The sequence below is a fragment of the Paralichthys olivaceus genome, chromosome 20, assembly GCF_024713975.1.
Source record: "Paralichthys olivaceus isolate ysfri-2021 chromosome 20, ASM2471397v2, whole genome shotgun sequence".
NCBI classification, from domain to species: domain Eukaryota; kingdom Metazoa; phylum Chordata; class Actinopteri; order Pleuronectiformes; family Paralichthyidae; genus Paralichthys; species Paralichthys olivaceus.
The window spans coordinates 1,746,619-1,771,569 of record NC_091112.1 but is presented as its reverse complement, the minus strand read 5'-3'; the positions used below and the strand labels follow the sequence as shown (position 1 = coordinate 1,771,569).

The 24,951-nt window shown below is 43.7% G+C and overlaps 1 protein-coding gene across 9 annotated transcripts in view; it reads right to left on the bottom strand.

Annotated features, from left to right (window-relative positions):
• Positions 1-15: 15 nt before the first annotated feature.
• Positions 16-24,951, bottom strand: part of col11a2 (collagen, type XI, alpha 2) — a 44,088-nt gene continuing 19,152 nt past the window's right edge. For 2 of the 9 annotated variants that reach the window (XM_069516095.1, XM_069516097.1), the window contains 60 exons: positions 21,441-22,610; positions 20,094-20,213; positions 18,485-18,700; positions 17,372-17,425; positions 16,942-16,983; positions 16,766-16,828; positions 16,531-16,605; positions 16,231-16,317; positions 15,788-15,844; positions 15,641-15,694; positions 15,396-15,449; positions 15,187-15,240; positions 14,562-14,615; positions 14,337-14,390; positions 14,201-14,245; positions 14,000-14,053; positions 13,655-13,699; positions 13,475-13,528; positions 13,279-13,323; positions 13,094-13,147; positions 12,937-12,981; positions 12,646-12,699; positions 12,488-12,532; positions 12,244-12,297; positions 12,017-12,124; positions 11,568-11,621; positions 11,414-11,467; positions 11,254-11,298; positions 10,878-10,931; positions 10,577-10,621; positions 10,399-10,452; positions 10,199-10,252; positions 9,554-9,607; positions 9,207-9,404; positions 9,035-9,088; positions 8,658-8,765; positions 8,463-8,570; positions 8,264-8,317; positions 8,111-8,164; positions 7,765-7,872; positions 7,414-7,467; positions 7,251-7,304; positions 7,049-7,102; positions 6,891-6,944; positions 6,713-6,820; positions 6,534-6,587; positions 6,352-6,405; positions 6,215-6,268; positions 5,955-6,008; positions 5,385-5,492; positions 5,122-5,175; positions 4,769-4,930; positions 4,621-4,674; positions 4,455-4,490; positions 4,314-4,367; positions 3,928-4,213; positions 3,585-3,697; positions 3,170-3,238; positions 2,842-3,078; positions 16-2,583 (listed from right to left, as the gene is read on the bottom strand). In XM_069516095.1, the coding sequence (XP_069372196.1) occupies positions 2,437-2,583; positions 2,842-3,078; positions 3,170-3,238; positions 3,585-3,697; positions 3,928-4,213; positions 4,314-4,367; positions 4,455-4,490; positions 4,621-4,674; positions 4,769-4,930; positions 5,122-5,175; positions 5,385-5,492; positions 5,955-6,008; positions 6,215-6,268; positions 6,352-6,405; positions 6,534-6,587; positions 6,713-6,820; positions 6,891-6,944; positions 7,049-7,102; positions 7,251-7,304; positions 7,414-7,467; positions 7,765-7,872; positions 8,111-8,164; positions 8,264-8,317; positions 8,463-8,570; positions 8,658-8,765; positions 9,035-9,088; positions 9,207-9,404; positions 9,554-9,607; positions 10,199-10,252; positions 10,399-10,452; positions 10,577-10,621; positions 10,878-10,931; positions 11,254-11,298; positions 11,414-11,467; positions 11,568-11,621; positions 12,017-12,124; positions 12,244-12,297; positions 12,488-12,532; positions 12,646-12,699; positions 12,937-12,981; positions 13,094-13,147; positions 13,279-13,323; positions 13,475-13,528; positions 13,655-13,699; positions 14,000-14,053; positions 14,201-14,245; positions 14,337-14,390; positions 14,562-14,615; positions 15,187-15,240; positions 15,396-15,449; positions 15,641-15,694; positions 15,788-15,844; positions 16,231-16,317; positions 16,531-16,605; positions 16,766-16,828; positions 16,942-16,983; positions 17,372-17,425; positions 18,485-18,700; positions 20,094-20,213; positions 21,441-22,610 (5,715 nt within the window). In that variant the 3' untranslated portion in view covers positions 16-2,436. Of the gene's footprint in view, positions 2,584-2,841; positions 3,079-3,169; positions 3,239-3,584; positions 3,698-3,927; positions 4,214-4,313; positions 4,368-4,454; positions 4,491-4,620; positions 4,675-4,768; positions 4,931-5,121; positions 5,176-5,384; positions 5,493-5,954; positions 6,009-6,214; positions 6,269-6,351; positions 6,406-6,533; positions 6,588-6,712; positions 6,821-6,890; positions 6,945-7,048; positions 7,103-7,250; positions 7,305-7,413; positions 7,468-7,764; positions 7,873-8,110; positions 8,165-8,263; positions 8,318-8,462; positions 8,571-8,657; positions 8,766-9,034; positions 9,089-9,206; positions 9,405-9,553; positions 9,608-10,198; positions 10,253-10,398; positions 10,453-10,576; positions 10,622-10,877; positions 10,932-11,253; positions 11,299-11,413; positions 11,468-11,567; positions 11,622-12,016; positions 12,125-12,243; positions 12,298-12,487; positions 12,533-12,645; positions 12,700-12,936; positions 12,982-13,093; positions 13,148-13,278; positions 13,324-13,474; positions 13,529-13,654; positions 13,700-13,999; positions 14,054-14,200; positions 14,246-14,336; positions 14,391-14,561; positions 14,616-15,186; positions 15,241-15,395; positions 15,450-15,640; positions 15,695-15,787; positions 15,845-16,230; positions 16,318-16,530; positions 16,606-16,765; positions 16,829-16,941; positions 16,984-17,371; positions 17,426-18,484; positions 18,701-20,093; positions 20,214-21,440; positions 22,611-24,479; positions 24,594-24,951 lie in introns of all 9 variants that reach the window. The other 7 variants (XM_069516100.1, XM_069516096.1, XM_069516098.1 and 4 more) reach the window with 7 other exon arrangements.

Below are 24,951 nucleotides of genomic sequence, written 5' to 3'. Positions count from 1 at the left end.
CAAGAGTCAGGCAGCTCTTTTTAAAAAGATTATATATTACAGAAACAGGAATTTAAAAAAGAAATTACTTACACACATGTTTTGAAATAATACTTTTTTCCCTTTTCAGCACCATTTTCATTTGAAGTTGTTTGTCCTCAACCAAATAAAAACAAAAAAAAAGTCGAGGTCGTTCTCTCCGGAGAATCTTGAGGACAGATTTCTTTATTTTTAAGTTTTGGCAACCCCCCCCCCCCCCTTCCCTGTTATACTTCAAAAAACAAACACATTCAAAAAACAAATGAATCCAGACCCTTAGTATGATATCGCCCCTCAGCCACAGACAATAATCTTAATCAGGTTTAATCCCGTGGTGCGGACAGTTGCCCCCTCCCTCTCACAACCTTTCTCCTTCTCACTGTGGTCTCACACAGAAACTTCAGGATCAATTAATGAATTAACGTCGAATCAAACTGTGTCTGCTCATCAAAGCTCGTCGAAGCAAGAACCTGAGCCTGAAACCAAAAAAACTAAACAAAGGTCAAAGTAGCAACGACAAGAAAGTGTGACAGAACTGGAGAGTCACCATTTAATCATTACAGTGGAAGCAAAATTGAACAGCACAGTACAGTTGATGAAAACACTAAAAAAAAAGGGAAATTACAATAAAATGTGGCCACAGATTGTTTGGTTGTACACAAGGAGTTTGGACAGGGCGAGAACAGAAGCACCGTAACTCAGGCTGGCAGTGAGTTCAACATGTACGCGTCACTTGACCTTCAAGCGTCAGCTACAGGAAATAAATACAAATGAAATATACCACATTTGGCTGGAATATCTGGAGGTTCTTGTTTCTTTTTTAAATCTCAAAGCACCCTGTTTGTTTTAAATAAATACAATAGAATATCACTATTTCTGTACAAATGGAATGTAATGCACATTTTCCCCAGTAAGAAGCTTCATGAAATCTTAAAAGAGACTAAAGACGACGGAGGACTCGTAGTGAATACTCAAACTTTGGTATAATTAGCTCCTTGCCACACAGTTTCTTTCAGTAAAGCTTGTTTTTTATTCACTGCTGCAGGTAAATAAAAGAGAGAAGGAGGGAACGTTCGAATCCGACTGACACGTTTAAACCCTGATGTTCTGTGCTGGGATGCAAAAGTGAGGAAATGTCTTCTGGATGGAAAACAATCATCAAAGTGTCCCGACGGCGAAGAAAGAAGAATCAGCCCATTGAAAAAGAAGTACAGCAGCATCAAGTTTATCAAAACGATGGCTTTTAAATTCACTGATCTTTGTTTATCGTCACGTCTGAACAAGGATGGAAACAAAGTCAGGTTCTGCTGCTCTCGGGGCCGAGGACAGATGGTCCAGTTAATAAAAGAATAAATCCTGCGTCCTCACATCAACCTCGCTGCATCACAACCAGAAAGATTCCTCTTCACTTTCATCATCCGTTTGAGCTGGAATCACATTTTTAATAAAACTGAGTAGAAAACAGCAACAGATTCACAAAAAAACAGACCCGGCTGGTTCCCTCTGTTTGCTCTGGGTGGAAACTGGTGGCGTTCATTCTTTGGTTCATTTTGACGTGAGAGCGTAAAAGCTGAGAGTTTTCAATGTGAGCAACGTGATTGACAGGTCACTGCAGGACGAGACGCCCGGAGACGTTAGAGGTGGCACCGGCCGCCATTCTCCCGTCAGAGGCCTCAGATCTGAAGTCTGGTTCACGAGCAGAAGGTTCTGGTTTGCAAATGCAAAGAAAATGAAAAATCGATTCAAAAAACTTTCAATTCTCAGCATGACCGGAATAAACGACGAAGCCCGGAACCACAACAACATCCTGGACACGGACGCTCGTCACCAGAGAGCGACCGTCAAACACGCTGCTCACAGTGTGAATGTGTTTGTACAAAAATCAAAATGATGATCTAAACGTGACCCTTTTTGTGGCGGGGTGGGGGGGGGAGGAGGAGGAGGCGGGAGGTAGAGCAGGTGAGGTGAGTTGAGGGGGGAGGGGGCGAAAAAGAGAGAGACAGCGGGAAGGAGAGACGAGTGAGAGGGCGATCGGAGACAAGTTGCCGACAGGCCTCATGTCGGCCCCCGTCGCTGCTGGGAAAGAAAACACTGGTTTACTCTCTCCGGGTTTTTCTTCCTTTCTCGCGGACGTGTGCGATGGTCTCCTCTTCACAAGTTTCTTTTTATTTCTCTCCTCTTTACTTTTTATTTTGACGTCCATTATTTGTTGGGAGGATGTTGCTTTTCCCAGGCACGTACGTGAGTGTGTCTCACAACAGCATCTGTGTGTGTGTGTGTGTGTGTGTGTGTGTCTGTGTGTGTTTCATATCATTTACAAGTTAATTTACAAATTACTGGGCGTGTGTGTTTTTATATATAACTGTGTCTCTAAGTGCGTGTGTGTGTGTGTGTGTGTGTGTGTGTGTGTGTGTGTTTTTAGCCTTGGAAACAAACAGGTCCCACTTCAAATCCAAACTGCTGGTTGCTCTCCCCAAAGTCTGACACCTTGATGTCCAGCAGAGGGAGATGCTCCACCTGAGGTGTGTTGATCTCCAGGACTGTCCTGTCAAAGCCCTTACGATACTGCAGGGGGCGACACAGAGACCGAGACGCACATCAGAACAGATATTTACATGAATGAATGTGAACAAGACTTGTGTGTTGATACTTCTACGTCAGTTTGTCTTTGACACATAAAGAACGCAGCAGGAGATTCTCCGCAGGCGAGGGAGAGGTTTCAGTTTAGCAGAGCTGTCATGTCTCAAAAGCCTGTGACAGGATTAGTGTGTGTGTGTGTGTGTATGTGTGTGTGTGTGTGTGCGTGCGTGTGTGTGAACTCACAGAACAGCCGTCGACCAAGGCTTTGATGTAAGGGTTGGTCTCGTAGCTCAGCTCCTCCTCGTTGGCGCCCTTCAGGTGCAGCGCCCGGTCGTAGTTGTTCTTGGCGCTCTGGTCGGCCCAGGCCACGGAGCGGTGGCAGTGGTAGGTGACGTTCTGATGGGCCTGGACGCTCAGGAGACGCAGGAAGCCCAGCTGGACCACACCCACCCTTTGGCCATTAGAGTCCACGTAGGAGAACTACGAGGAAAAATGAGCAGAATAAACATAAAGTGAGAAAATGTTTCAGTAGAATGGACTAAAAATAAAATCAAGGTGTCGGGGTACTAACCTTAGTGCCAGTGGAGAACTGACTGTACCAGGATCCTGGAGTCTCTTTGTCCCAGGAGCTCATCTTCACCTGCGAACACAAATGTCCACGTGGGTTTAGTTTGACATTTTCTGAACCAACGTCTCATCAGTTTAAGATCTCAGCCAAGGAGGTCATGTTTTCACCCCTGCATGTCCCGTAGTTTGTTTGTTGCAGACAGTTCGATAAAAACAGGCACTTTTAGGGGACTGGTATCTCTGATTGTGCAATTTCATGCAGCTTGATTGATCTGACAGTTGGGCCTTGAGGTACGAGCTCTACCGAGTGAAATCATCATCGTTAAAGTGGGAAATCAGAAGCTGCAAACACAAATCAGTTCCAGCTCCGACCCTGAAATGTCAGATTTTACAGAGCGCTGCTGATTTGTTGGACTGACCGTGTTGAGGCTCTTGCTGGGATACAGACACGTCTCTGCTCCGTTGGTGAAATTACAGAAGACCTTGAAGGAGTCTCTGGAGCAGCCCTGGTTGGGGTCGATCCAGTATTCTCCTGCAGAGGGAGACAGAGACAAAACAAGGTGGGACAATTAGTTTTTATTGAAATGTTAATTTCTATTTTTATGTATAAGTTCTTTCAGGTTATGTTTTGGTTGTTGTCTGCAATTTGCATAATTCAATGACGGGATCAGCGTCATCTTCATGTCGAAATGATTTCAGATTTAAAACCAATCGATCAGTATCTCAGCAGACAACGGTGAATTTCTGGGTTGAATCCGTTACCGTCTTTGAGGTCCGGCTGGCTGAGGTGCAGGTCCTGGCAGGTGCGGGCGGGGCTGTCCTGGGTGCCCAGAGGGAAACGCATGGTCTCGATCTCCTGGCGAAGTGAGTTGAGCGAGCCGAAGATCTCCTCCATGCCTTCACTGCCGATCAGGAACTCGGTGCCAGCGGCGTCAGACGCAGGCATGTCGGGGTCGGACTCGGGGAGCAGCTGGCTGGCGTCGATGGAGCGCTTGGACTTGGGACTCCTCTGGATGGGCAGAGGCTGAATGACCTCACCTGGTGGGCCCTGGGAAGCAAGTTTAACAACAATCATCCATGAGGCGCAAAGAGTGAGCGAAGAGGAATTCAGATGATAAATCCTGACATTTTCACAAGGAATCACTCACAGGAGGTCCAGGAGGTCCCTGCACACCCTTTTCTCCCTTTGGACCAGCTCCTCCCTGGAAGAGAAGCATTGGAGAATTAAATCAGAGTCGAAGGATTATTTTTTTATGTCACTCACATTGTGGCTTTTAAAATATACTCACAGAAGAACCCTTAGCTCCTTTGATACCTTGAGGACCCTGGAAAACAAACAAGGCTTTAGTTTTATTTCAGTGGTGACCCTCCTCCATTGTTTTTTAGTATAAAGCTGAAAAACATTATGGGAACAGAGGGAGAGAGAAGTGGGGCAGCGTATTGATGTGCACTCACAGGCAGACCAGGAGGACCAGCAGGGCCGATGGGTCCGGAGCCTCCAGCCATTCCCTACAACAACACACGAGACATGAACATGAACATGAACATGAATCTCTACATGAACGTGACTGACGACAGATCGGACTGAGGTCGTAGGACTCACGGTCTCTCCTTTGGTCCCGGAGGTTCCCTGAGGCCCGGACTGACCTCGGTCTCCCTTCTCTCCCTGCTCGCCTGGGGGTCCGATGAGGCCGATAAGACCTGGGTGTCCCTTCTCTCCCTTGGCACCGGGGTCTCCACGCAGACCCGGCAAACCAGGTGGTCCCTGCAGGAGGAGGAGGAGGAGAAGAGGAAGACGTGAACAAGTTTGTGAAGAGAGGTGGAGGAGGACAGGTGGAGGATTGAAGGATAAGGCAGCAGGAGAAATAAACTGCTGCTGGAAAACTTCCTGTTATAAATACACTGTAATTCAAAAGCAGACGAATGAATGAAAAATAAAAGGTGATGGTATCTCACCAGGGGTCCAGGTGGACCTTTCTGTCCAGCAAGTCCCGGAGATCCTTGTTCACCCTGAAACACAGATTCATCAAACACACAATCAAACACACACAAGCTGAATATTGTATATTTAGCTGCTGCATTAACAAATACAAATATATTTCAGAAGCTTTGTTTTACTCTTGTGTCACATGTGTTATATTGATTTGAAAGTGTCTTTGTCTCATAATCTGATTCCAACGCTTGGGTTTATTTAATTTTTCATTATTCATTATCATTACCACAGATCCTGGGAGTCCTCGGAGACCTTCTGTTCCTGGTTTTCCTGGTTGCCCCTGGGGGCCAACGGGGCCGGTTTTTCCTGGTGGGCCAACAGCACCTGAGTCTCCCTGTGAATCACGATGACAAGAAACAGGATTAAAATGTTTTTAAGTGAAACAGTGTAAGTTGTGTTTTACAATTGGAATAAACGAGGAGTTTGAAATAATTCATGACTATAATTATCCTCACTATCTTAGAGCAGGGTTTCTGCAGGTTCTGCAGACTTTTTAACGCCATAGTGAATAAAATGATTTATGTTAAGTATGACAGATATAAATATCAGAGTCTAAAAGTTTCTTTCACTTCCTCATAGAAACATTATCTCTCAGACTTCAGAGACAGTATCGTAGTGTTTCACACCAGTGATCGGAGATAAATTCTAATGTTTGTAGACGATCAGTGTATTTTTATTACTGTATATTAATGTCTGTAGCGTTGAGAAAGAACTACAACACATTACAATCCGCCACATGAAGTATGGTTGTACTGTCTGCTTTGAGTTAAGAACCACAGGGAGCTAAGAAACTCACCTTGGTTCCCTTCTCTCCCTGTCGTCCCTCTGGTCCTCTCGTTCCAGCAGGACCCTGTGAAATGAAACATGTAACGTTCACACACACACAAACTCAATCATTTCAAATTCCATAACTGAATCATAAAAGTTAAAATGAAATAAATAATGTTCAGATAATTGTATCTACTACACTGCAGGAAAGAAGCAAAGTAGGTGGTTGCATTAAGACGGCCGATGTGACGTATACGTGGAAGTCCCAAATGAGGACGGTGACCTTACCCTCTTTCCTGTGGGGCCGGGAGGTCCGTTCTCACCAGGAGGTCCAGGGGAGCCCTGCAGTAAGAGGCAGAGAGGAATGAGTCAGACCTTTTTTAAGACTTCATTCACATATCTGCGGTACTGCAGCTTTGACTTACAGATTCTCCAGCTTCACCATCTTCTCCTCTCTCTCCCTTGGCGCCATCTTGACCCTGAAGTAAATCAGAGCAGAGTTAACGTTTTGGAGACGACGTGTGCGAAACAAGCTGGAGCCCTGCAGCCACAGAAACATGACTTACATACGACGCTGATGTTAATTCTTTAAAGAAAGGTTACTCACTCTGGGTCCAACCTCACCAGGGGGACCGGGGTCACCAGGGAAACCAACAGGACCCTGACGTTAAGCAGAAAAAGAACATTTAATGAGAAATTCACATTCTGCAGAGGAGTCAGCAGTCATCGATCTGTGAGCCACTGTGTGTGTGTTCATTAGGGCTCGTCTCTCTGTGGGTGTCATACAGGGTTTCCTTTGGGTCCGTCGTCTCCGGGTCGTCCTCGTCCTCCAGCAGGTCCAGCAGTTCCAGGTTGTCCGGACTCTCCCTTCTCTCCGCGCTCTCCACGAGGACCCTGGAGGCAGGAGGACATGTTATTAACTCGCAGGTTCAGACTCCTGATGTCTTAAGACGCAGACACTCACCTTCTTTCCAGGTTCTCCGACAATTCCAGGTGGTCCAGCCTCACCGGCCTCTCCCTGCAGAGCAAACAGAGCTTCTATTAGTTCACAAGACAAGTTGATTGAATTCACTTTTTCCTTTGTTTTATTTCCATGCTGAAATATCACTTTAGACTCCGCACCTTCTCTCCAATCGGTCCAGGGTTACCCAAACCACCAGGAGGACCTTGAGGACCCTGAAAAACACATGAAAAAACATTTCAAACAAAACAAAGAATTTCACTTTTGCTCTTTTGTCTCATTTAAAAAGTTACCACTAACAGTCGATGTTTACAGAAGTAGTGACGTGAAAATAATTTTTTTAGATAAGAGCTGTAAACTCACATCAGCTCCGCTGGGTCCGGCAGGGCCGCGGGGTCCTGGAGGGCCTGGAGGACCCTGGAAAAATAAACAGGTTTCTGCTTTTATCATCATTTATTAATTTTATTGCAGTAAAAAGGAGTCACTGAACTGGGCGTCATGGTAACCATGTATTTCTGAAACTTACCAGAGGTCCGACGTCACCTGTCTCTCCCTTTTCACCTGGAGGTCCCGGCAATCCCTGCAGGACGAAGGCCACAGTTACACAAACAACCAGTTTGATTTAGCAACAGGAGCTCAAAATGAATATTCAATAATAAAATGAATGATGATAATGAAAAACTTTTTATGGCACAATTCAAAACCGCTTAATATTGACTAAATAAAACAGAATCAAGATGAGAACAAACTGAACAACCATGAGGTCAGGAGAAGGCTGCTGGTAAAAAAAAGCTTTATCTAAAGGTTTGAAATAAAGATTTCAGAAAAATTTGAAATCAACGTCAGAAAAGAGTATCATGGCTTTTTTTTTTTTCACCTGCAGTCCAATGGGTCCTGGGGCTCCTGGGAATCCTCTGGATCCTTCGTCACCTTTGGCTCCAAAAGGCCCCTGCTGGCCCCTGGGTCCCAGCTCTCCATCAGCTCCCTGCACCAGAGAAAGAGACAAACAGAAACAAAGACATGGTGATAATAATAAGTTCTAACTCAGCTAGTGATGAAATCTTTGATGTCTGAGCGTCTCATGTTTGCAGGACTGATCTGTGAAGTATTCATACGATTACATTTCTATTTATTAAACTCTTTATCATGTTTTTAGTGTCTGTACACAACCAGGGACAAGTCCAAACCACTAGTTCTTCAAACTGTCAAAGAGTTGAACTTACGGCAGGACCAGGCTGACCGACGGGACCCATCGGCCCAGGTGGACCAGGAGGACCCTGCCAACCGAAAAAAACAGTGAGCAAACCAACAATTGTGATTCAATTCTGATTATTTCCATTAGAAATATGTCCGATCGTTTAATTATCGTTACTCACGTGTTCTCCCTTTCCTCCCTTGGCGCCCTTCTGACCATGCTCTCCGACCTCACCCTGAAACAACAAGGAAACATCCATGTCACTGCAGAGTTTGAAACAAAGCGCTGATACCGACACATGACGCACACGACTGTGCAACCACACTGAGCCCCACTGGACTTTTGAAAAGGATGCTTTGGAGGGATTTCGAGTTACTGACCTTGTCTCCGTCCTCTCCGGGTACTCCAGGTGTTCCGGCGGGGCCAGGCAGACCCACGGGACCCTGCACTCCGTCACGACCTGCCGGTCCAATAGGTCCTTTCTCACCCTTAACAGGAGAAAAGGGAGAATTCATAATTGATGGGTTTTCTTCTAAGGCTGGTTGGAGAAAGTGAAAAATCTCCAGCGTACTCACAGGAACTCCCTTCTCTCCGGCGGGTCCAGGTGGCCCCTGAGGGCCCGGTCTGCCAGGAGGTCCAACAGGTCCAGCAGTACCAGCTTGTCCCCTCTCACCAGGAGACCCCTACAAAGGTCCAGCATTATAAAGACCAATGTTGTTAATGATTCTTAAGACAGAAGAGATATTCATGTGTTCACCCCAGTCTGTTTGTTTGTCAGTGGGATTACACAAAAAAATACAGAACAGATTTCCATGAATCAAGGAAGTGACATGGGCCAAGAAAGAACTTTGTAAAAACAGGCAGATCTGAGAATTACGTAAGAACTTTACTAAGTGATGTTCTAACTTTGAGAATGTTTGAGAATGAATTGTTCATTGGGTTTGAGACGTACAGCAGGTCCAGGTGGTCCAGCAGGTCCCTCACTTCCCTTCAGTCCTCCACCTCCCTGCAAAAAAACACAAACATTATGAATCAGTTTTCAGCAAAAGTCAAATTATTGATCTTATGTTAAGTATCAGCCTGATAATCTGTTTATTGTTTCGTTTTGTTTAGGTCATACTCACAGGGGTTCCCGGCAGTCCTCTCTCGCCGGGGAAGCCTCTCAGTCCTGAGGGCCCATCTTTTCCGGGGCCTCCTGGGGGTCCAGGGTCTCCCTTGGTGCCCTCCTTTCCTGAGGGACCAGAAAGTCCCTGCTCTCCAGGTGGACCTGGGGGTCCGGGGTGGCCGCGCTCGCCCATGGGACCCGTCTCTCCTGATGGACCCTGGGAGGATGGAGAAACAGGTGGAGATGGAGAGAAGAGGAAAGAGGAAACAAAGGGAGTTGAAACACAAAAAGAGAAACAGGTTGTTGTGTTGAAACCCATCTGATTTGTTGCATAACCAGCTTGTGAACTGAGTTTATGAAACTCACCTGAGGTCCAACGACTCCAGGAGGCCCAGGTGGACCCATCTTACCTTGGAAACCCTGCAGGAGATAAACTCAGTTAACTGATAATCTGCAGAATATTTAACCTCTGTCCTAAATCCAGAATAAAAAGTGACTGAAGTGTGTTGTTGCTTGCTCATATTTGCTCATCACATGATCAGCAACACGTTTGTAGAGATTATTGTGACGTGAAGTCGATGCTTGGATTGAAGAAAGTTTTTCAGGTTCACATTTATTTCCCCCTGATTTCTCTTAAAACCAACCTGCCTCTTTTTCTTATCAAACCTTCTGCAAATGAAGGCACAAAGTACAACACAGGGACGAGACTGATCAGGGTACAGGTAGAGGAGCGTACAAATTCATATATTTTGTGTTTATTTTCATGCGTCGTAGGCAGGGGTGTGTGTGTATAATGGATTGTATATGTAAGTGCAAGAAATTGTAGAGGGAATGCATGATGGACGTCAACGTTGGACAGATACCACTAATCTGTCAGATGGATTTATAACATATAGACATATCCCACTGCCTTGTACACCTTATTTTATATTGAACATGTGAATAATTGATCAATAAAAACACAATAAACCATAAATATCAATAGTAGGGAAAAAAAAAAATCAAACTTACAACTTCTCCCCTCTGCCCGGGGTGTCCAGGCAGCCCATCCTTTCCTGGTGGTCCCTGTGAGGAAACATCAAATATCAATGAATGATTATCTCCACTTTAAGACGGTTGTCCCTCTAAACACGAGTGATTAACAATCAATTGATTCCACTTCAAACATATAGAGTCAATAAGAGATAACTGGAGTCAGAGGGTTTTCTTACAGGAGGGCCCTTTGGTCCGGGGAAACCGTTGGCTCCCTGAGGCCCGGGCAATCCCTGGTGAGACAACAACACACGATATAATCACAACATATAATGTAATCAATCAGTCTTATGAACATGTTATATTTGACGCCCACAAACAGGAAATGATCTCAGGGAGTTAAAATGAAGAGCTTACCCTCTCTCCAAGAGGACCAGATGGGCCATCGCTTCCTGAAGTTCCCTAGGAAATAAAAAATGACCAACAAATTTAATAGACATAATGTATAAATACTCATTAAACATCTAAATTTATAGAGAATCATTTTCTGAAGAAAAGAATTTTCTGTGAAGTTATTAGATTGTTTGTAGTGGTCCATCGATATATGTGTGATAAATACATTGACTATGATGTGGTCAGTGATTAATAATCAATGAAAAGAATGTGATCGTCAGTAAAAACAATAATCATCTGTTTCTGGTTCACGGTGTGGACAAACCTTTGCTCCTGGTTTCCCGGTGGCGCCCCTCGGTCCTCTCTGTCCTCTGGGGCCCTGGTGGTCACAAGCAGGGAAAAGCCTCAGTCAGTCACAATCAATCAAATGCGACTGTCTCTGTCACCACAGTTAATTAGCTCATCATGGACTGTTCATTAAATGGACGACACGTCTATTCTTCCTAATAGAAAAGCCAAAATATCAAAAATAGGAACACCGCCATCTTGCAGCGATGACATCATTTGGAGCCTGCGCAGTAGAGATCAGTGTCTTCAGCCCGTTTTTGTCAAAACACTAATTATGAATACCATCGGTTGAAGATGCATCAGTGTGATAGGACAACGTAAAATCAAAGAAAAGTTCAAAGAGTGAAATGTACCGTTGGTCCTCTTTGTCCTCTTGGTCCTGCTTTGCCAGAGAGACCCTGAAAATACAACAAGAGTAATTACAGGCTCAAGAGGAGAAATGCATCAGTGTAGATAAAGAGTCTTTATCACAGTGAGAACTTTTAAAGCTTTGATCAAAAACAGCCAACTCACCCTCGTTCCCTTCTCTCCGTTTGAACCAGGGAAACCTGGGAATCCGAGGGATCCCTAAAACAAACAAATCAGCATCAGCACAGTTTTTCACCACGACGAGGACAGAGATGCAGACAATCACTGAATAAACGAGTCAGGGTGGTGTCTCTCTCACCTTAGGTCCTTGTCTTCCAGGATATCCAGGGAGTCCAGGTACACCAAGTTTACCCTGGAATCACATCATCACATCATTAAGAACCTGAATCACACAGATGCCATTTTGTTTAAAGATTACTGATGTTTCACAAACCTGCCAGTAATGATGATTATAGTTTTTAATACGAGATGTATATGAGAAGCAGCTGATGTTATATTACAATCACATTAAAATGCAAAATGTAAAAACAACCACAAGAGGGCAGCACGATGACATTCCCTTGCCAAATGTTTTGTAAAAAAGAGGCCTTCCCTTGATTTAGAGGAAATACAATTTCTTGACAAATTTGTGGAAATCATCTTAATTTGCAGTTTAAATAACAAACGACGCGGCTAAGAACATCGGTAGCTGATCTCATGTTGCAGAGAGCCGTTCATTTGATCTGGTCAGTGCTCAACGTGTCGTACCTTCTCTCCAACAAGTCCGAGTGGTCCGAGCTCACCGGGGGGTCCGACGCGACCCTTCGGCCCCTCTGGACCGTCCTCTCCTCTGGGTCCTGGTACTCCGAGCTCTCCCTGTCAGCAGGACACAAAGCTCGCCCGTCAGAAATAATCAACACAACAAGAGTAATATCGAAATATCAATTCATCGTTACATGAACAAACCAATCAACCAATCGGTTACTCCATCTTACCCTCTCTCCCTTGGTGCCAAAATCTCCTTTAACTCCAGGGAAACCATCTTCTCCCTAGAAACACAAATAAGAGGAAAAAATATATATAAATATGCAGCAAAAGAAAATATTAAGTTTGTTATTGAAAGGACCAGTTTTCTACTGTGCATTTCTTTACCGATCATCATTGAAGGGACGTTATTTCTTAAGTGAGAGACATTTATTTTTGTTGATTTATATTTTAATTTTGAAATAAATCACTTACCTTCTCTCCCTTGTGTCCCTTCAGCCCACGGATTCCCTGACCTCCCTGCAATCAAAGGATTAAATAATCAGGACAACGGTCCAAAGTCTTGTGTTTGTGAGGTCATTATGTATTTGCTTAATTTTTCAAAGCTCCCTGTAAAGATGAACTGCGCCAACCTTGATGCCACGAGGGCCAGGATAGCCGATAGCACCCTGAGGACCGTTGGGACCCTGGACAAGATCAAAGAAAGAAGGACGAGTTGACAACACAATAAATATTTAACAATCGACATGTTCATCCTTACATGCACAACCCAATTTAAGTAACTGCACCAAGGTTTTACTCTGGATATGCATTTGAATCGATTTCTTTCAGTTGAAGTATATTTTTTCCTGCTAAGAGTCAGATGTAATTGTTGAATTGTGTTTGTGATTGTGTTTGTGATTGTGTTTGTGATTGACACCCACGTGGTTTCCTTTGGTGCCAGCAGGCCCCTCCTTCCCGGGGTGACCCTGAGAAGAGATGACACAAAGCTCAAGCTTCATAAAGACGTCCTCCGCTGGAGCTCAACTCAATTTAATAAAATTATATTTCTTTAAAAGATAAAGGAAGAGACAAACGTACAGGAGGTCCGTCAGCACCGGGCATTCCTGGGAGACCTGGTTTGCCTGTGGGACCCTGATGGACAGGAAGACAAGGTGAGTGACATCATTCAGTGGACAGAAGAAGCCGTGAACGTTAGTTACTTCAAATGTCTGATATCTGGTTAAAGTACATTAACTTCCTGTATCTTTTTAAGACGTTCTTACTTTCTCTCCTGGAGGTCCGAGGGCTCCCTGAGGTCCTGGCATTCCCTGCAACAAAAAAAGAATTAATAATAAAACAAAGTCACCTATGGAATAAATCCAGTTTCCTTTGCGTAAGCACGTCTTTGCTCTTTGTCACACAGCTACGTGGTGAAAGAGTCACGTGTATTTGATAATGACGACCATTCCTCTGTCTCACCTGAGTTCCTGGGGTTCCCTGCTGACCTGGAGGTCCTGGTTCTCCTTGGGGACCCTGAAGATCACAGAGAAGGACAGACAAGGTCGAGAGAATCACAGGTTTAGTGTCATCACAACCAGTTATGCTACCAATTCTCTTCTGATTCAAAAGCTTATCAATAAGGTTGAGAGTGACACTGACCAAGTTTCCTTTGGGGCCATGGGGCCCGTCGTTTCCTCGCACGCCCTAAGAGGGAGAGAGGACGAATAAAGACGTCAACAACAAGAAAAAGTCCTTGGGACTGAAGTTGATTCTGATTGTTTACAAGTTTTATGAAAGAAAGTGTGGATGTCCAATGGATCCTGTGGATTTGGCCGCTTGAATCCTGGGTAATACTTGGTGTTGTTTTGAGGTGAGTGTTGGAACGTTACATGATCATTTATAGATTTCTGGACATCCCGTCTTTCAGTGTTGTTTCGTGAGGTGCTGCGGGTGTTCAGCGGTTACACAGTAGAACAATGTAGTTTAAAAAAGGTTTGCACTCACAGGAGGCCCAGAGATTCCAGGAGGACCTTTGGGTCCGAGCAAACCACGAGGTCCCTGCACACACACACACACACACAAGGGCGCATTAGTGAAGAAACACACACAAAAAACATATTTTCCCAGAAGTCAAGATAAGTCGCTTGGGAAAATAGACAATAAAGAGAAATTTAAAATCAGCAGAATTGTCATGGAAACACTCACTGGTTCACCTGGGAGACCCCTGGGTCCGACTTCTCCGTCGTCTCCCTGGAAACCACGCACAGAAACAACAGTTCAAGGGCAGAAAGATTCTGATTATCGAGAGACACCGAGATTCCTTTATCATAACACGTCATACCCTCTCTCCGTCCTCCCCTTGAGATCCTGCGGGTCCCATGGATCCTGTGTCACCCTGCAGAGATGAGCGATTTGAGGAGTTAGGGATCAGAAAACTCTTCACTGCTGCTCACGAACAGATTATTCAAGGATTCACGTTCCTAAACATGTTCAAGAACAAGGTTGTTCTGAACGGTCACACTGTCGTCTGAGTCGCGTGGAGCGAATGTGGCGTTGTGATTCTCACCCTGTGTCCTTTGTCACCGGGCAAACCAGGAAGACCATCGAAGCCACGGTCACCCTGAGAGACACACACAGACTTGAAGTATTACCACTGTAACGCAGGAGGTAGAAATACATCACAAGTGAAGCTGATGCATTAAAGCAACACTATGTGGGATTAAGAGGATTAAGAGGTTCTCATCCATCTTCTAATTCCAGAAATCAGTCTGTACCTGGAGAATACCTCGAGAACCGTTTTACCTGTTCACACTTGACATATGATTTGTTGGGAAGTGCAGAGTTGAATTTGATGCGATTTACACGAGATACAATCAATATTAGTAAACTATGAGTAAACAGGCGACCAGCGCTCTGTAACAGCTGGAACTCATCAACGTAATTAATTTACCAAACTCTGTTTAGAGTTTTTCATATTTTCAAAACTTTCCTGCTGAATATCGGAGATAAACTCTGGTTTTTAATAACTTGTAAGTCTTTTAAACTGATCTACAGTTCAGCTTCACTCTTCAACTGTCTGGAGCTGACAATATCTAGAAGACATCCAAATACAAATGGATATATTTAAATTAAAGTACAAGTTTTTATGGATGGATTGATTTAATTAGGAAATTAAACCAAAGAGACGTTACCTTAGAACCAAGCTCTCCGGGCATTCCTCTGGCACCATCAGCTCCGGCCCGACCCTGTCAGGACACAAGCAGAGATGATATGACCATACGTTAACCTTGTATTAGAATAAAAGTAAAAAGTGTTTGAAACAGCTCCTGAATAAATTTGACTTCAAATGTACAAACTTTACATTAAAAAAACTAAAGAAAGTAAATAAATAAATACTCACTCTTCTTCCTGGTTTGCCTGGAGGTCCCATCAAACCATGTGGTCCCCTGGGGCCCTGACAAATGAATCAGATAACTGTGATAAATGCTAATGATAAATATATATGTGTGTGTGTGTGTGTTTAATAATAACATACACAATAGTGAAATATGAAAGAGAGGGTTAATTACACATGATTTGATAGAAAATAATGATTTGAATGTTTTGATTGTTGATGTGAGGCGACAGTTCAGGTTGAGTTTCTACCTGAGGACCAGGGTCTCCACTCTCTCCCTTCAGGCCAGGACTCCCAGGATTCCCCTGAAACAGAAAGCACCATCATCATCATCATCATCATCATATCAGCTGGTTTCGGATATGAACTGGTAAAGGGCTGAGTGACAGGCAACATACCAGGGGTCCGGGGCGTCCAGTGAATCCCATTGGTCCAGATGGTCCTTTCAGAGCCATCTGCAGACAACAACACGTCACAATCAATGATCGCAGAGGCACATGGCTGCTTACACATTATACACATTGTAAATGATTGTAAATAATAAATGAGAGATTCAGCTCAATATCTCTTATGTTATTGAAGTTACTGAAGTTATTGTGCGTTCATGTGTTGGAATCATTTGAAAAAGTAGTTCCAGAGTGGGATAATGATCCAGGACCCCGCGTCAACTGGGAACTTATTAACCAATTAACATAATTTTACAATCACCTCTGAACAGTAGCTTTAAATGTGAAGTTTCAAAAGCCCCTGACACAACTTTTTAACCAATATAAACATTTTTAACATTAACATGCATGTTTTAGAACGTTTATCTGATGGAAATGTAAAAGTGACGACTGACCCTGGCCTGAGACAAGATGGCCGCTGCCTGAGCCTCCTGTGCAGAAACAACGGGACCCTTATCTCCTCCGCTCTGACCAAAACGGAACTGCAGAGAGAAAAGGGAAAAAAGTTAAAGGATTATTTGAATTTTATGAATAAACAATGAAATCATCTAATGAACAAATAGAAAAGACAAACAGATTTAAAATGTGGTGGCAGGTGGAGCCGTGGTCGGCACCAGAGCGGCCAGATTCCACAATTTAATTTAATTTTTAAAAAAAACAGCAAACCATCAAGATCTAAATTCAAGGTGACTCACAGGCAACATGACAGAGGTTCCAGGAGGTCCTGGGACTCCGTCAGCTCCAGGCAGACCAGCTCTACCAGGAACGCCCTGAGGAGGGGAGAGAAGGGGCAGTGAACTTGACGGATGGTGGTGATGGGATGCAGCCTCTTCTTTTTTTTCAGAGTGCATGTTTAATGAGCAATAATGTCTCGGATTTGCCTGTGCACTGATTCTATCATTTTGTTTTCAGGTTAAGAGAAAAACTCACCCTCTCGCCAGGGTCGCCAACAGAGCCGGGGGGTCCAGAGGAGCCGGGGGGGCCGGTCGGACCCTGAAAGAGAAGCAGTAGAAAGAATGATCAGGTGTTCAGATTTTCAACTCAGTGTCAGCGTCAGGTGCAATTTAATATATTAAGGTCAGTAAAAAACCAAGGGAACAACTTACAGCAGGTCCCTCGGGTCCTGGAGGTCCTTCAATCAGCATACCCTGCACAAATCAAAAAGTTAAAAATATGATGCAGGATCAACAAGTACAAACAAGTACACACACTACAGACAAGTTTGTGGTACAATTTTCTTAACCACCAACACACGCTTAAATCCTCCTGGAGACATCTGCACCTGCAGCTGACGTTTGCTGGTGGCGGGGCAAACAGGTCGCCAGCACACACAGAGTTTACACATACTTATAATGAACGCTTTTAAAAATGATTGACATCTGCTCTAATTTCCACTGATTAATCTGCATTAGATGATAAATAGGATTAATTAGTTTCATTAAGTGTCTGTTAGCAGGATTACGCAAAAACCACTGAAACCATTTCATCTAATGAATTTAAACCATTATTACTTTTATTATTATTATTGTAACTTACAGGCTCCAAGACAGCGGGTTCTCCTTTCTCTCCTTTATGGCCTCTGACAGCGGCCTGAGGAAAACACACATGTAGCCAACAACACGGCACAGTCAGTACAGGTATTTACACACATTGTAAAACTAAAACGACTAACACACTCAGTGAAACACATGAATTTACTATATAACAATACAGTCTATTACTGCAGAATGATAAAATGACAACCTGTTTCGTCCAAAAACCGAAGATCTAATGGTTCTCATTACTTGCAGAACATTGTCTGCATGGATACAGAGAATCGTCTGGGCTTAGCAGCTCTACATGAAGCTACACACTGACAAAAATGGCATTCAGAACTAAAGATGCAGCAAGCAGAGTGTTGCTGCACTTCATAATGCCTCTTTATGCAGTGTACGTAACGTTCAAGTTATCTTTATGTGCATTAGGATCCCAAATAGCTCACACCGTGGTAATGGCTATTCGTCCTCGGGTCCCGTAATAAAACCCATCTCAACCAACATGTGAGGACTCGTTTTGGTTCTCAAAGTATTTATAATTAAATGCATTCAAATTCAAGATTCTCTGTTAATGGTTGAGTTTGCCAAGTGTGAAACAGAATCTGTAAATAGACTTTACAAGGTGAAACATTTTGTATTTTGGGTCGAGGTTGTTCAGAGACAATCACAGATCCAATAAAAATGGACGTAGACTCTAAGTGAAGCCAGTGCAGAAGTGCCTGAAACCTGTTTTCTCTGGAATGAACAGCAGAGGGCGACTCCACTGGTAGTTTCTATAGAAGTCTGTAAAAGTGACTCTACTTCTCACTTGATTTATTACTACAGTGAACATTTACTCAGGAGTTTAAGTCTCAATCTCTAGTCTAAGTGGTAGTTATGAATATATTCTCCCTCCCGGTCTTTCAGGCAGAACTTCCTCCCATGTGTGTTCAAATTAGTCCCCATGAATAAGAGGGTCAATATTTCTCAGCGATGAATAAATAACATATGGCTCCATAATGGCTTTTGAGAAACGGCAAACTCAAACAAGTTTTTGACATTTGACAAAGATTGGGATTCAGAGTTGGTTGAAATGGATTTTTTTTTTTTTTGCCTTTTAAGCAAAACTACTTACGCCTCCCTCGTCTGTCACAGCGGACAGGGCGGGGCCCATGTTGGCATCGACCTCTTCAGTCTCCGCTAACGGCTCATTGTAGTCCCTGTAGGAATAGTCGTATTCCTTAAGGCCCACGTCCCCAGTCACATACTCCTCAGTGAAGACGTCTTCGCCCGCACCGCCTGCCTTGGTGGCTTCCACCTCCTCTCCCACCAACGTCGACTCCACCTGGGGCTGGTTTGGTGTTTAGTGAAAGTCGCGATGGGATAGGTGGAGGGGTTACGAGAGGATGAATCGAGAAGAAGAGGAATGGACAGTGGGTGGAGGAGGGAGAGTTAAGTATGATGGGAAAGTGTTAGTACAAGGAAGAGAAATACAGGATCAGAGTGGAAGAGAGGGGCATATATAGAAAAACGTGAGTCTTACCTTCTGCAAATGAACAGTGACATATGGACAGAAAACAAAAAGACATCTGACCGACTCTATCAGTCCGTCATGCCGTAACTTCAGTCCCATTTTCTCAGCTGAAATTCTGGATGAGCATTTATAAATCTTCTATCAAACGTCTTCTGTGGAGCTTATAATAGTCAGAGTTTTCATCAAAGTATATCATCATCAGCGTGTGTGATCACCTGTCGCCCAATGATTTCTCTGACCTTATAAAAGTTTGGCTTGATGTGCTTGTACGACACAGAACTGATGTGAAACACTTTGCAAAAACAAGCTGCTGCTACGAGCTAAGCTATGCAAAGCAAAACAACTACGTTACAGACTATTTTACTTACCATTGCAAAAAACACAAAAATGAATCCAGTGGAATTACGCTGTGCAGTTATCTCAAGTCAGAGAGGAGTAATTCAAAATATGTAAACATGGGCCACAAATAATCAGGAATGATGATATATCGATAACGTATCTATATCCACAAGAACAGCAAAAACATTCCTGGAAACTAAAACAAAGTCACCAAAGTCAGCTGATATTGATAAAATGATAGTAATGATAACGACAATATTGGTTAGAAACAAATCAGAAACTTGATCTGAGTTTCTTGAGGGTTAGGTTTCAAACGAGAATGCATTATATTCATCTGCCTTTGTTACCTTCTGATCAAATATTCCCACGTGAATCCCCTTTTCACAAGACTTTTGTTCTTACGACAAGATCACGCACTGATCAACCCGGGAGTCTTGCGGTGAGAACAAAACGGGGATCTTGTTGTTAGCGAAAAGGGGCGTCACATAAAAATGTTTGATGACGTGTTCAGATGAATGTGGTGCATTTTCCTTTGAAAGAGGTTTTCTCTTATGTCTTGTCACGTGGCGTCGGCGCCAACAAAACAGTGATGTGTGGTTAGAAAAGTGTAAAGAGACACAGGACTATGGTTAAACTACAAGGACTGGGCTCACCACCACACATGTGTCACACCGTGGACTCCTTTAGGCGATGGAAGCCTCTTGTATTGAGGTGAGTTTTTTTGCAAACTTCTGCTGAATCTAAACTCCTGAGATATTATGTGCAAATAAAGAAAGATGGTGTGTTTAATTAACTTGTGTGTCCTGTCCGGTTTATCTTTTCTAGCCGGTCTTCTTTGACTATTTCATGTCGTGTGTAATTTTCTTTTTACCTGCACAGGGATCTCTTCATGTCCAGTCACCTCACCCTCTGGCTGTGGGACCATCTCCTCATAGTAATAATCAGTCTCTGTAGCGGTGTGGCCAGCCTCGGAATATTCAGTGTCTACATCCTGATTGGTCGAGGTGACAGGAAGTGGGGAGCAGGGAGGAAGTAAGCAGATTTGATTGGAAGAGCGTGGTTAGTTCAAAGTCTGCTTGTCGGTAATGAAGAGTTTAAAGATGAAAATGGAACACATCGTAAAATTGTGGTTTGCCAGACACAAATAAATGTTCGCTGGCAACTCACATTTTCAAAGTTGTAAAGATCCATTTTTTTAAAAGAAATTTCAGCATCTCAATGACTATAAATTTTTGCCATATGCAAGATTTAGGGAGTCGCTGAGATTGTGTTGCTGAAATTTCTTTTCATTGCATTGTTGAACAGTTTTGGCTTTTTAGGTGAGATTCGTGAGAGGGTGAAGTCAGCTCTTATTGGAGGAAGGACTGAGAGCTGCTATCCATCCCGTCAGGTGAAAACATCACAACGTGATGCTCTGGGATGTCTAGTTTCACCCAAAACCAGAAAACAGGAAACAAACCAAATCAGCAGCCTCACAGAACATGATTAATTCAATTAATTCAGTATAATGTGTGAGCTGGAAGCAGATGTAAAACCTGCTTTTGTAGTTTCTGTGAGGCTGATTCATTCATATTTGAAAAGAAATATGACCGGAGACAGGGAGACAGGTGTCAGAGAGAAAACACAGGTACTTCAAACATAAACAGGAACACAAAGTTAAAGAACGACAGGGTGACAGGGGAGAGTCGTTGTGTTGCATGTGTGTAGAATGTGACAGTATTTGTGTTTTTTCAGGTTTTATGTCTGTGCCATAGAAATCCATGCTCATTCATTCGACTGGTTTCCCCCGAAAAAGAAAAGTGGAGTGCGACGGAGCGTATTCAGGTTTCTGAGACAGGTTTTCTTCAGCAGCTTGAAGGTAGGAGTATGAAGTGAAGTAAAGAACAAACTGTACAAGTAGCCATGCTTCATTGTGCACCGCTGTATCATATCATATGCAGCGGTCGGGCCGATCGTGAAGATCATATGATATATAAACAGAGGAGAAGTCGTCCAGCTCGGTATGAACCACCTTCCACTCTGAAGACCAGATTATCCACCATGAAGGATTCACAGCAAAATTTGTATCATCATCATCCACGAACTGAGAGACCCTCATATCATACATGTGAATTTTGTTGCAGACCCTGGATGGTGGAAAGAGCTGGAAACCAGAAGGGATAGATAGGACATAACGGGTCTGGACAATCCGACTCAATCATGAGCCCTCCTGTTGTACCTGTTGATAACCGTTGGTAATTTTCTTCGCTGGGACGACGGTTCCACTCAGCGCAGTCTTGCCAAAGGGTGGGAAGGGTTTGTGCTGGGATTTGACATTGATGTCCAACACCACCTTGGATTTCGCGGGCCTGGGGGGAGTGGGCCGGACCGGGGTGGGTGTCATGGCCACCTTCTTTGAGATGGAAACCTTTTCCACCACATTCTTCACCACTTTGCTCGTGCTAGCGGTTGATTTGACCAGAGGGACCTTGGTGACCACAGTTTTAACTTTGGTGACCTCCTTGACCTCGGCATTCACTTGGGTCTTTGCTGCCTGAGCTTTGGTCGCCACAACCTTTGCTGCTTTTGTAGGTTCAGGTTTTGATGCTTTTGTGGGTTTCGGTGCTTTGGCGGCTGATTTAGCTGCACTGACCACAGTCTTCTCTATTTTTTCTACTTTAACAACTTTCTCAGTCTTTGCTTTTGTAGTGGTTTCAGTTTTTGCCTGGTTTGCAGCACCGTTACTCACGACCTTCTTTTCTACCACAGTGATAACTTTTCCGTTGCCGTTAGCCTTCGCCTCACCGTTGACTTTGTTCTCAGCTTTGCCATTTACTTGGACTTTAACCTCTTTAACTTCAATGGTAGTTTTGCCATTTCCATTGGCTTTTTTCTCTGCCGTAGCTTTGCCGTTAACCTTGGACACAACAGTAACCTTTCCATTTCCGTTGACTTTCTTTTCTGCAGATGATTTTCCATTACCATTGGTTTTCTTCTCTGTTACAACCTTGCCATTTCCGTTGCCATTCACCTTGGCCTGAGCTGTAGGTTTAGCTTCGGCGGCTACAGCTTTGCCATTGCCATTAGCCTTTGCTACAGCTGGTTTTCCATTGCCATTGGCTTTGGCTGCACCACTGGCCTTCTTCTCAGCAGCTGCTTTACCGTTCTTAGCCGGGGCAGCCGTGGGCTTAGATTTAGCTGCTGCGGTTGGTTTGATCTTAGACAAGAGGATCTCTACTGCAGTGGGCTTTGCTTTGGTTGATTTGGCTGTGGCGGACTTGGAAGCTTTAGTGGGCATAGGTGGCTTAACCACAAGCTTGAATGATCCAGTCTTGGCCGTCTTCGGGGTGGGTTTGGCTTTGACAGGGGCGGTTTTAGTGGGGGCTGCTTTTCCATTGAGCGCCTTCTTCTAATATCCGAGATTATTGTTTGGTTGACGTGTTGTTTGGTATGTACAAGTGCATATTCACAAAGACAGATGGGGAGCGAGGGAGTGGAGGAGGACAGAGATACATGGAGGGGTTGGGAGGGGGATGAAAAGCACAAACAAGGGATGGACAGAAGGAGAGAGAAAGACAAGAGTGGATGTTTTGAGAAACAATGATATAAAGATGGCTAAGGCTTGGATGATTCACTGAGACTGTACAGGCATTACTGGATACAGCAGAGGACTATTACAAGTTTTAATGAATACAACTGAAAAAGTACTAGTACAAGTAAAAATACAAATCAAATCCACACACATGTATTTAAAAAAAGTTATTTGAATTGCCAATTTGTTGCTGATCTCTCCAGTAATGCCATTCCCAATATTAAACGACAAAGCAGCATCTTTGTGCTAATAAGAACTGAGCCTGTGGTTTGGCAGAGGCACTGAGGGTGTGACTGGTCGGGTGAAGCTGGTGCTGAACTCACACACACACGCGCACACACACACATATATACAAACACATACACACACACACAAAACATGACCTGCTGTCCTCATACACACTCACACACAGTTTATAATGCACTGAGAAGTCCCAATGCAAAACAGACGAGCTTGCTGCTATTTAGCCGTGCAAGTGAGGGAGAATAGAGTCCAAGTTCGCATGCAAATATGTGTTAGTCACATAAACCACACAATGAAAATGACTGTGCATGATCAATTATTACTTCTCGTGCTGCTACGATAAAAATACATGCAAAGTAACACTGTAAACAAATATTTGACCCATATAATATAGTGGGAAGGGAAAACAAGGCATCACTGTGGATATAAACTCATTAAATATGCAATAAGGACCAGGAACAGACTGAAAGGAGACAGACATGTGGCATACGTGTGTGTTATGTATGATGTACAACTACAAACACATTTACCAACACATAAACATGTGCATTAATATGATGATGCAGAAGTACAGTAGGTGCATGCGGTGACGTCCTGTCATGCAACTAACAAGACAACACAGACATGCCCTGCTCAGAGAGAATCGCAAATCCATCTGTAGGTTTATTGTCTGTGAAACCAACCGAGTTGAGTCCGTCCATGCAATGAGTGCTAGAAAATTCAAACAATCCCAGGAAACGTACACAGTGTAAATGAAAAGAAAACGTATGTGCAAGACTATTTGACAAAGATGACGTTGAGAAAAGGCTACTCTGCACTTTTCATTCGTTTCTTGTGCTCGCTTGTATTTGCATGAGATCAGCTTGACATTAAAGGCACTTTAATTATTTGGTTTCATGTAATGTTAAGTTAGAGTCAATTCTAATTATGGAACAGGATGAGATATAAGAGTAAATATTGGAGAAATTAGTGGAGAAGAATGTGGGGTGGGGGGGGTTGCACATGTGTGTATAACAACACAGCTGCACCTTCACCACCCTAGTGCCCCCACCTGCCCACATCTGGACACATACACATTTGTAAATGACATGAGGACAAGATACAATCACAAGGAGCAAAGTTAATCCTGTGTGACGGAGATGAGATGTGTGAGAGTTCAATGTGGATTAAAGAAAAGGTGAGACATGATTAAAACGAGGGAGGTATGGAGTGATGAGGGATGAGAGAGACATATATTGTGCTGAAAGTTAAAATGCAGGATTTCACACAAATATTTTTGGAGAAAATAATTTCAAAAATGTAGTTGACATTGAAATATTTGACAAGCTACGCCGATATATTATGAATCAAGCCTTTGTTGTTGCTGTAATACCTCTCTCTCTCATTCTTCGTCCCTTCCACAAACCCAGCTCGTGTTTTCCCTCTCTCTTGCTCCCTCTTTACCTGTAGATTGGGAGCCCCAGGTCGGGGAGAGGGGGACGCAGAGGAGGAGGGAACGCCAGTTGTTTCCTCATAATAATAGGGGTATTCATGGTCATCCTGCTCCTCATCAAAGTACTGAGAGAGGTGGAGGCATGGAAGGATTGAAAGATGGGAAGGACGGAGGGAGACATGGTTTGGCAGGGGAGGGGAGGGGATGGGAGGAAGGTGCATGAAAACGAGATGGACAGAAGAAGAGGAATTCACAAAGAGGGGGACAGTAGTGGTGATGAGGGGTCACAGAGGCCACAGAGGGATAAATATAGATGGAGAAGAGAAGGGGTGAAGCACCGAGAGGGAAAAAAATCAAACATGGTGATAGACAGCAAGAGAACAAATGCAAAGCTTTCATTTTTTCATTCATTCGAGTCTGTGCTGCTCGTAAAGTTAGATCATTAAAAATGTGGGTGCACAGACGACCTCGACGAATGAGAAA